We start from the raw sequence: 10,733 nt of genomic DNA on the forward strand, positions 1-10,733 counted from the left end.
TCGGCATTCGTGGTGGCGCACGAAACTGGACACGTGTAAGTGTGACTCTACAACAAAGATGTCTAGGAATTAGGTTTTTTTACATATTATAGCAAAAAACGACTTCCTGTCTGTCGGTCACGTCGACCAACTGTTACGGCCTCGCTGCTTTGTTCCGTGTCCTCACGTCTCCTCTTCCCACACGTTTCCAATCTGTCCCCTGTGGTTCGTCTGTGTTACACTCACACACTTCCTCTGTCTGCGTCTCTCCAGGCTCGGGATGGAGCACGATGGCCAGGGGAACCGATGTGGCGACGAAGTGCACATGGGCAGCATCATGGCTCCGCTGGTGCAGGCTGCTTTCCACCGCTTTCATTGGTCCAGATGTAGCATGCAAGAGCTAGGACGCTACCTACAGTGAGACCCTAACATTCCTTTTATTACTTCTTGTTGTTATTAAGATATTTGTTGTTTCCAAACTAAAGTAGTAGTGATTTAGTGAGTGCTTTTAATCATGGAAGTGACTTTTACAGCCTGAACAATCACTACGGCTATATTTAGTTAAAACTAGATCTAATTAAATCCAATAATGAACCGAAACGATGTGTAGCTGCAGCTCAACGGACTGGATTTGACCTCATGTGTTTTTTGGTTCTATAATGTAGCGGTTATCACGCCTGTCTTACACAGCTGCCTTACACACAAAAGGTCTTGGGTTCAAGCCACAGAGGAACCACATGCTTAATGGCGCCTCCTGTGGCAGCCTCTGTGGGTTGCAAAGACTTAACCTGTGAATTTCCTGCACGGAAACTCACGGAACGAATAAGGAACTTCAATAAGATTTCAGTTCAGTTCAGGTACAAAATATGAAGTTACATAATAAAAAGAATACATCATATACTCTTAAGACTAAATATAATACAAGTACATTTGAAATTATAGCTGAAGATCCATCTGCGCACGGCGCCACCTCTGGACAAACCCTGTCTGCCTAACCAGCAACAGCTGAGTGACTATAAACAAAGGTTTATTGTCTTCAGTGTTCACTACAAAGCAGAAAAGGTGTGATGAAATGGTGTAGGTATTTACAGCTCGCTGTCCAAATGTGCATGAAACCACCACCACCAGCGTGTCCCTGGAGAGCACATCTGCTGTGCGTGTGCATGTGTGTGACTCAGTGGTGAGTGTAACAAGACGGTGCTACAGCCCCGTAACTCGGCACTGCCAGAACAGTGCCTACATTTAAAAAAAATGGCACTACAATATGGCCAGCGTAACTCTTCATTTCAAACAGAAAGTGTTCAAACACTGAGGATTTAAACCTTGTACAAACTGTTTCCCAAGACCCTTATTTTTTATTAGATTTAGTGTAACCTGGAGAATACCATTTAGCATTATAAGCATGCTTAAATTATTATCCCTAAGCAGCTCTAGTATGAAATGACTATGACAGAAGTGGCCCCCAGGGGATTGCTTTTAACCAGCATCCTCTAGGGGGCACCAAAGCATTTCTAGGGAGGCAGGAAACAAAAAAAATAACGTTCAAATTAGCTAATAGCTAACAAATATATGGGTTTTTAAATATATCAAAGATTATTTAGATTGTTATGGATGTAATAATGTCTTCTCTCAATTAGGGGGCGTGGTTGTTTAGTTGCTCCGTAGAAGCGGCTAACATTCTTAGATTTTAAAAACCTTTCTCTGAAGTCATTTTATGGATATTTATGAAACGCTCCTGATATATTTTTTTTACTTCCAGCTCGTACGACTGTCTTCGCGATGACCCATTCGACCACAACTGGCCGTCACTGCCTCAGCTGCCCGGCCTGCACTACTCCATGAACGAACAGTGTCGCTTCGACTTTGGTGTGGGCTACACCATGTGCACCGCGGTAAGTGGTCCAAATAGTCTGGACTTATTGACAGGCCTGATCCAGTGGTAATAATTTAAGGGACGCACTAGAAAAAAACAGAGCGGAGTTTCTCGGAGAAGCTGAAGCGTGCGCTGACGTCTATCTTTGATTTTCATTGTAATGAAATGAGAGTCACTCAAACACAGCTATTCACATTTGTCTGATGTCCTCTGCTTTCCTGTCCCGGCCACTGGTGGGATTGACATCTTGCTTAAAAGCAGGTATTTAGTCTTGATAGCTATTTTTATTTTATTTTATTTTATTTTTTTTAATACTGTTAAGTATAATATCTCCTTTTACACCGCACTTATCTCGATACCACAGTGCCTTTACATGAACTCCAGATCAATCAGTGTTTTTTTTATGAAACTCAAACGTCACACATTAGACGAGCTTTACCCAGCTGCAGCATCTTGCCAGGCATCTGTACCACCCTCACCTGCTATGACTGTGAAGCCACTGTGGCACGCTGATGGAAGCTTTTGCTTGATTGACAAAGGGCTTGTTCTGGGGCTTTGCACACATTGCCAGATTACCCTCTATTCTCTTGTCAAACTCATTCCCCTCAGCTACAAAAGGCGGGCCAGTCAGGAACACAGGTAAGGTGTCATCACTTTCCAGGAGACATGTGGCCCTCAATCTTTGCTTTATTTATTTGTCCTTCGAAAAGTTTTAGTGATTGTAAACGTAATGTTATTCTTTATTTGTTTTTTTTTTCTGTCTGTATTTTTGTTTATTGGTTCAACCCATTGTCATATTCGGACATTCATCTGCAGGATTCTAAAATGCTTGGGTTTTAAAATAGTCAATATTATGAAGATTTAAATACTTTAAAATGAGTTTTTGATTCAGAGGCCTCGGTGCAGTTCAGTCGAGCTGCACCGTGGCCTGTGTCGACTGCTGGGAATGTGTGTTAAATCACTGCAGCACTGGCAGGAAAAGCCTCATAATATTGACTATAAAGCAGTGGAAAAGGTTGGAAAAATGTCTTTCCCATCCAAGGAGAAAGGGGGAAAAAAAGGGCCAAAACAGAGGCTGTTTTTCCATGTTTCACTTCAGCTTTTAGGATCCTTCAGTCTGATGTAATCGGTGATTACCTACCACAGTCTAGCCATTACCTGTGACTCACCCTCTGACCTGTGGAGGTCACCAGGGGTCAGTGTGTGCATGGAAAACCTCTGCAACAAAAGGCAGGAGTGTGCATTCCATCAGAGGATGGACTGCAGGTTACCTCGGTGGTATCGGAGTCTATGGGCAATCCAAAGGTCACAGAGACAATCACCCCTGCCCTCTGACCTCCCTTATGACCTTATAAAATCACGGCTGTCTCATTCTGGAAGTCCTGTCACTCTTGTCCATCCTTTGGTTTAGTTTGCATGAATGGCTGTGTGTTTCTGAGTTCAGCCCAGTGTACGGTGCAGGGTCAGTGTTGCTGTTGAAAAAAAAAAAAAACAACAACAAGTTTTGGGTATCGTTGTGATTTTTCTCTTTTGTTTTTGTTTTTGTTTCAGTGCTCACTGTAGTCTCATTCGTGATGGTTGATTTGGATTTCTGACGGTCACTCTGTCGCCCCCTAATGTTTCTGTAGTTTGCACGATTTCTGGTTATAAGCTGAACTCTTTTTCTTCCCACAGTACCGCACATTTGATCCTTGTAAGCAGCTGTGGTGTAGCCACCCGGAGAACCCCTTCTTCTGCAAAACCAAGAAAGGACCGCCCATCGACGGCACCACCTGCGGGAACGGGAAGGTATTTTTTTTACACAGTGGTGCTGCTGCATGTTAACCTACGGCCTTGTGACATGTAAACCCACACCTGTCTGCTGTTCTTGGCCTGTTGCAGCACTGCTTCAAAGGTCAATGTGTCTGGTTGACCCCTGACATAATAAAGCACGACGGAAACTGGGGGGCGTGGAGCGAGTTTGGCCAGTGCTCTCATACCTGTGGAGGTGGAGTGCAGTTCCGCACACGTGACTGTGACAATCCAAGGTATGACACAACTGTACTGTACCGTACTGTACCGTACTGTACTACAATCTCTACACTTCACTACAGTTGAAATGTCATAACTACACTACAAATAATAGCATCTTTAGACTCATTACGTAGGAGTTGCAACCACTGACTCACAGACTCACAATGTGAATTTCTCTATTGTGGAACAAATAAGGGACTGATTTTTATATATATATATATATATGGTGGTACACGTACCATAGTTTGAGAACCACATATATATATATATGGTGAATGAAGACCTGAGCTGTGTACATCAATGTTATTTTTTTAAATAATCAGTATTAATCTTATTGTTGTCTGTTTACCAAGTCGTGGTTTGTGTCTGTTTTAATGTTCAACGAACTGTGGTCTTTAATTTAAATATTTCCTGCCTTCCTCTCAGACCAGCCAACGGGGGCCGTCCCTGCATCGGGGCAACTTACCAGTTTCAGATATGCAACTCCAATGAATGCGAGGACATCTACAGTGACCCACGAGAGGAGCAATGCCACGCCTGGGACCCTCGCTTTGAACACAACAACAAGCACCACTGGCTGCCTTACGAACACCCAGACCGTGAGTATGCGTCCACCTACACACGGAACAGGAAGTGGTTTAGCAAAGAAGGCCCCAACCTGCGCAGAGCCGACCGCAGTGAACAATACGGTGGAGTGGAGCCGTGTGGTTAAGAGCTAAATAAGGGAATACAAGCTCATAATTCCTGAATGTGTTTGGGTTTTAGAGGGTTTTTATATATATGTATAGGCCTGGTGCAGTTACGGCCAATAACATCTGGCCGTAACTGCTGATCCTGAGAGCAGCTTCGAGGTATGTCCACGCCCTCCCATAAAAACACACCACGTCTTTTAAAACAATCGCCTTTGAACTTGGATGACCCCTCCTCCCCCCACCCCCTTCTGCTGATGTCATTTGAGCCACGTTAGCCATGCTAACCTCCATACAGCTGCCCAACCCAAAATGATGTTTATGTTCTTTTTTATACACTACACCATGTTTGGCAGTTTTAAACAGACTGGAAGAAGGAAGGGTTTGTGTTCTTACCTTACAGCAAATAGGTCACAGGTTCAATGCCCAGTGATTGTGTTTTATGGTTTGCCCAAGTGTGAGTTACTCAGGATCGGTATCGGTCTGATATTGGTCAAAATTTCACGAACATTAAAAAAACTAAAGCCCTTCCAATCCAACACCTAAGCCCAAATCCTCAACTTAACTTTTGACGCTATTGCTATAGCAACGGCAGGAGGAGAAAAGGAAGTATTTGATCGATATCGGTATCGACAGATACTTCCAGCAGCAGTATTGGTGTCAGACATAACAAAAAGTTCCATCAGTCAGAGTCATCCCAGGTTTCCTCCCTCAGTCCAAAATCATGCAGCATTAGGTTGATTGTCCACTCTAATTTGATCACAGCTGTGAATCTGAGTGTGAACGGTAGCTTCTACACTGTATCTGATGGATATGTGCTGTAGCCTGAGCCTCAGTGAATGCTGGGATTGGCTGCAGCTCCGCATCACGACCCTGAAATGGACCAAGTGGTAAAAAGATGAATAATTGAACATTCTGCATTAGTGTGTGTCAGTCTGAGTGTGGATGGTTGGGTGTGTGTCTCTGTCTCTGTGTGTGTGTGTTGTCACTACCAATCTTGTCTTTAAGTGAAAGTGCCGCTGTCTTCGTAATACGTATTAAATTATTATCCAACTAAAGGGCAGCCAAGGAAAGAAAAAGTGCTGAGCTGTCTTTGCTACAAACACTTGGCTAACAGGCCTGTGGCTAAACGCTGTTCTCTGCCCTTGTCATGGGAGAATGCCACATTTTTAGCAAGTCTTTCGCAGTTCCTCAAAACCACTTATACTTGTGTCTGTGTCTGTGAGTGTAACGTTGACAAAGAAAAGAAGGTGAAAATGAACTCCATACGTCGTCTGCCTTCATACCAAGTAAAGGAGGGAGAGTCGCTCTCCCAGACTCTGTGTGAAATTGTAGCATTTATGTAACAGCTCTAACGCACTGTCAGTTTTTTTTCATATAGGGTAAAACATTCTTTTGAGCAAACACTGCCGTGTCGTCATTCTTTTGAGCAAACACTGGCACTGCTGTGTCGTTGTGTGACTGTTCCCTCTGAGCCTAAAGTTTCAGTTGTTTTCAGGAGTCTGACACGTCCCAGAACTCCTGGGTGCGTAAAACGTGCAGAGACTCTTTAATTAACACCTAGAGCCTCCAGAAGACCTTAAAAAAAATACAAATGTATTTTGCAGCTCTTTTCAATTATCATCTTCCCTGTGACTTCGCTTCTTTTAAAGATGTTTTTTTTTTTTTATGAAAATTGTATGAAATGTTTCTTTGCATTTTATCTGTGCGGCCTGATGGTCACTTGGGTTGCTTCAGTTCATCCCTCCACTCTGTGTCACAAAGTCTGTTAATGTCAAAGCACCGGAAGACATGCTCTCTGGTTTATTTCCAGTTGTAAACACGATAAGATGGAACTGTTTTTTCTCACTGGGATGAAGAGCCTGGTTTTGTCTCCAGAGCCTCATGTAGTTGAAGTATGAGTCACATGGTCAGACTCAACGTCACACTGATTCACTGTCAATGCATTCACAGCTTGACATACTAGCTATTGGTAAATTCTAAGAAAAATCAAAAGCCACGTGAGATAAGTTGAATTCTGTGACCAATCGCTGTGATGGTTAATTTTGTTTGTTGTTTTCCAGCTAACAAACGCTGCCTCCTGCACTGCCAATCGAAGGACACGGGAGACGTGGTCTTCATGCAGAGAATGGTCCTGGATGGGACACGCTGCTCATACAAGGACCCGCACAGTGTGTGTGTGCGTGGAGAGTGTAAGGTGAGTTAAGGCTCCGTCATGAATCAGATTTCGTTTTTCACATTATCAATGAAACGGACAGGAAAAAAAAAAGTTTTCATATTGTCCCCTAAAAGTATATTCTAACATATATTTCAGCACCTATAGAAGGCTAAGGTCATGTGTGTATTCTGCTGTAGGTGTTTGATAAAGTCAGCACCAACAAAGATGGAGTTTATTTACTGTATATACTACGTGTGAATATATGACCTTTCAGTATGTTGTTGTAGCCAAAATATGTTTTGGGCTAAATAACTGGATCTTGTTTGTTTTGTTTGTGTAATTTGTCATGAAAACTATTTTATTTATATTGCATGTGTTTTGTATGTTTATTATTTTGTATTTTAATTTCTTATATTTTTTATTTTATTTATTTATATTTCATCAAATATTTTGTAAATAAGTTATTTTATAGGAAAGTAAATCACACAGTGTATTTCCCCAATTTATTCGTTTTGATAAGTTATTTTATAGGAAAGTAAATCATAAAGTGTATCATTGTATTCCCCAATTTATTCATTTTGGTGATTGTGATTTGAATATTGTTTTTTTTGTTTTTTTTCTTGAATTGATTGTGTAATACACAGAGGTGGAGAAGCTCTCAAAAACAGTCAGTGAAAGTGAGAACCGAATGGGACAGTTAGATGTGTGACTGTAGTGTTTAAGTAGAGAAATGTGTTTTCCTTTAACTGGTGTGTTTTCCTGTGAACAGAAAGTGGGCTGTGACAATGTGGTGGGATCCTCAAAGCAGGAGGACAGGTGTGGAGTCTGTGGAGGCGACAACTCCAGCTGCAAAACCTTAAAAGACACCATCACACGAGTGGTCAAGAAACAAGGTAAACACAGACACACACTCCGGCACAGACACACACTCCAGCACAGACACCCGTGAAGGCTGTTTGTGTTGCAGCTGTTTGTTTTTACAGAACAAACGTGTTGCTGTGTTTTGACAAGCTGGAGCGGTTCCCTCTGTATTATTTATGTTTAGCTAAACACCGCCCTCTACAGGAGCAGTCAGTACTCTGCCAAAAAAAAAAAAAAAAAAGCCCATGAAGGCCGTGTTAAAGTGTTTCCATGAGTCAAACTTTAGTGTTTTTGTAGACGTTAAAACAAAAATCCCAGATTTTCATGTTTTGACGTAAGGAGACAATGACCTAATGGCTCCACGATTTACAGCCGCACCTGAAGGATTAGTGCGATACTTAGCAACTCCGGGGATTTTACAAGTAACACAATATGGTTGTTGAACTTAATTGGATTATTTTGTTACGTTAGCTGGCATTGTTTCTTAGGACGTTTGTAAAATAAACTTTAAACGATGATGATGGAATTACAAACCACACCTGTCTTCATTTCAGGTTTCCTCAAAATGGTCGAAATCCCAAGAGGAGCGAGACACCTCCTGATCCAAGAGCTAAAAGCAACTTCTCACACATTAGGTGATCCTTGACTCTGGTGTTTCTCTACACACACCAGAATTTCAGAGCCTTTTTAATTGGTGTTCCATACGAGTTCATTTACATTTCTCACCCAGCTGCTAACTTCTTATATTTTCCACACATCCGCAGTTGTGAAGAATGTGGCATCGGGACTGTTATTTATAAATGCAGAAGAGGAAAAAACGGAATCGCACTCAGTCATCGAAAAGGGCGTGGAGTGGGAATATGAGAACGACAACGACAAAGAGACCCTGCAGACCACGGGTCCTCTCAGACATGGGGTCCTTGTTATGGTAAAAAAAGAAAAGAAAGAAACAAAGAAAAAGGAAAAAAATGAGAAGTCCCTCCCTCCACTTTAAATGTTTTCTATTTCACTGACAGAATTTTTGGTTAAAAGTGTAATATGCAAAAACGCCTATTCCCATTCTTGCCCAGAAGGGGGTGCTGTAAACATTTTTTAAATACCTTGTTTGGTTTTGTCATTTCTTTCCCAGATAAAACTACATGGAGATGAAGATGTGAACTTGTCTTATAAGTACATGATAAATATGGACAGTGACTCTGCCATTCAAAACAACATGCTGATAGAAGACAGTGCCTACGAGTGGGCCCCAAAGAAATGGTCCTACTGCTCCAAACCCTGTGGTGGAGGTATGGGAAGCCTTTTTAATAACATCTAAACAAACCACGTGTTACTGTGTAAACAAACATTAAAGTTTCTACGCCGCCTGCTGCAGGAAAGCAGTTTCTTCGATACGGCTGCAGAAGAAAAGTGGACAGCAAGATGGTTCACAAGAGCTTCTGTAACAAGTCCAACATGAAGCCTAAAGGAGACATCAGAGACTGTAACCAGAAGCCCTGTCCTCCACCTGTGTACGCAATGTTTTACAAGAGCTATCTGAAAAAAAATGCAGTTGAAGGCCTTGCCGTCCAAACTGTCCTCATCTGTCCTCCTTAATCTTCTCCAGCTGGGTGTCAGGAGAATGGCAGAACTGCAGCAAACCGTGTGGTAAGACAGGCATGCAGATACGTTTGGTTAGCTGCGTCCAGCCTTCAGATGACAACACCACCCGTCCCATCCACAACAAACACTGCAACGATGACCGCCCAGAGTCCCGCAGACCTTGTAACCGACACCCCTGTCCCACCCAGTGGAGAGTCGGACCCTGGTCACAGGTGCCAAACCTGCAAAACACCAATGAATCCATTAGTATTTTATGACATCAGATAGATAGAAATATAACTAAAACTATGTCAGGTATTTATTTTTGTACTTTGAGGAAATAACTATCATTTTTTTCTTTCTTATTTGTAGTGTTCAGTGTCATGTGGAAATGGGACCCAACAGAGACAAGCTCTGTGCCACACCAGGGACAACACCATCGGCCTGTGTCTGGACAGCAAGCCAGACACCATCAGAGTCTGTCGCATGGAACCATGTCCTAGTGAGTTCTACTAACATTCACCAAGGGTCGAAATCCAACAATTTAGAAGCAAACAAAATTTCTGAAAATGTCAGGCTGTTGTAATATTTTTTTTTAATTCTTTTCAAAATAATAGTCCATCTTCATTAAAATTACATAGCAATGTTGATTAACTGTGATGAATCTATTACCACCTTATTGTGACAGCTTTAGTTTATAACCAAGACACAGAATTTAAGGCTGCAGTGAAAACAGTGATCCTTCAGTTGTTCTTTTGGAGTGAAGGAGGTAACCTTGACTCCTCTCTCCTCCCTCTCCTGCGTTCACAGAGGGCTCATCAGACCTCAACAAGAACGGCAACATCCTGATCCAAGGGTTCTCTCGCAACTACCCGAAGAGCTTCTCACGTAAAACGTCCTTCTATAACTCCCAGTCTGGCCTCCACAGCAGCAGCAGCAGCTGCATGTCTGTCCTCTGCTGGGCCCTGCCCATCTCTGTCCTCCTGTCTCTGCAGGGCTGGCCCCGGCTGGCCCCCTGACCCGCCCTCCCCCGCGCCCTGTGCCTGTGCCCACGCCCGTGAGCGAGCGGGCAAAGCTTTGCTCCTCTTTTGGTGGGGGGGGTGTTGTCTCTCTCTCACTCTGTCTCTCTCTCTCGGTGTCTGAGACAGCTCTGACTGGGGTGAGGTCTCTGGCTCCTGTGTGTGCTAGTTGGTTCTCTCTTGCTCTGTCTCTCTATCTCTCTCTCTATCTCTCTATCTCCTTTGTGGAGCATTGTGTTGTAACCGCTGGCCAGTCGAAAACTCAAAAGATCAACAAAATATTTGATGTTTAAAGGATTTTTCGAAGTGGCAAGGTGAACAGGTTTTCCATGACACCTTCAGATCCGTGTGGAAGTGTGTGAGGGAGCTCCCCTCCGCATTTGGCAGCCGTGGTTGCGCAAGCTTGCGTGTTGCCATGGGCGACCACTCTTGAGATGCAGCTGCGCATTACTCTTTCAGTAGCGCGCTGTCATTGTAGGGAGGGACAGGTATGGAAAAAAAAAACACAAAAAAAAAAAACAAAAGGAAAAAAAAAAATACATTTATTAAAAAAAATTATAAAA

General features: G+C 42.8%; 1 protein-coding gene across 1 annotated transcript in view; it reads left to right on the plus strand.

The window, feature by feature from the left end:
* The window catches only part of LOC103391033 (A disintegrin and metalloproteinase with thrombospondin motifs 2-like), a 101,969-nt gene that overhangs the window by 83,701 nt on the left and 7,535 nt on the right, over positions 1 to 10,733 (plus strand). The window contains exons 7-21 of the mRNA XM_008327148.3: positions 1 to 35; positions 253 to 396; positions 1,739 to 1,871; positions 3,527 to 3,640; positions 3,734 to 3,879; positions 4,292 to 4,464; positions 6,618 to 6,751; positions 7,482 to 7,605; positions 8,128 to 8,208; positions 8,338 to 8,501; positions 8,703 to 8,859; positions 8,946 to 9,081; positions 9,177 to 9,384; positions 9,524 to 9,653; positions 9,962 to 10,039. The exon at positions 1 to 35 is cut by the window's left edge and continues 68 nt beyond it. Of these exons, the coding sequence (XP_008325370.2) occupies positions 1 to 35; positions 253 to 396; positions 1,739 to 1,871; positions 3,527 to 3,640; positions 3,734 to 3,879; positions 4,292 to 4,464; positions 6,618 to 6,751; positions 7,482 to 7,605; positions 8,128 to 8,208; positions 8,338 to 8,501; positions 8,703 to 8,859; positions 8,946 to 9,081; positions 9,177 to 9,384; positions 9,524 to 9,653; positions 9,962 to 10,039 (1,957 nt within the window). The remainder of the gene's footprint in view (positions 36 to 252; positions 397 to 1,738; positions 1,872 to 3,526; positions 3,641 to 3,733; positions 3,880 to 4,291; positions 4,465 to 6,617; positions 6,752 to 7,481; positions 7,606 to 8,127; positions 8,209 to 8,337; positions 8,502 to 8,702; positions 8,860 to 8,945; positions 9,082 to 9,176; positions 9,385 to 9,523; positions 9,654 to 9,961; positions 10,040 to 10,733) is intronic.

This window comes from Cynoglossus semilaevis, chromosome 15, assembly GCF_000523025.1.
Source record: "Cynoglossus semilaevis isolate Cse_v1.0 chromosome 15, Cse_v1.0, whole genome shotgun sequence".
Taxonomy (NCBI): Eukaryota; Metazoa; Chordata; class Actinopteri; order Pleuronectiformes; family Cynoglossidae; genus Cynoglossus; species Cynoglossus semilaevis.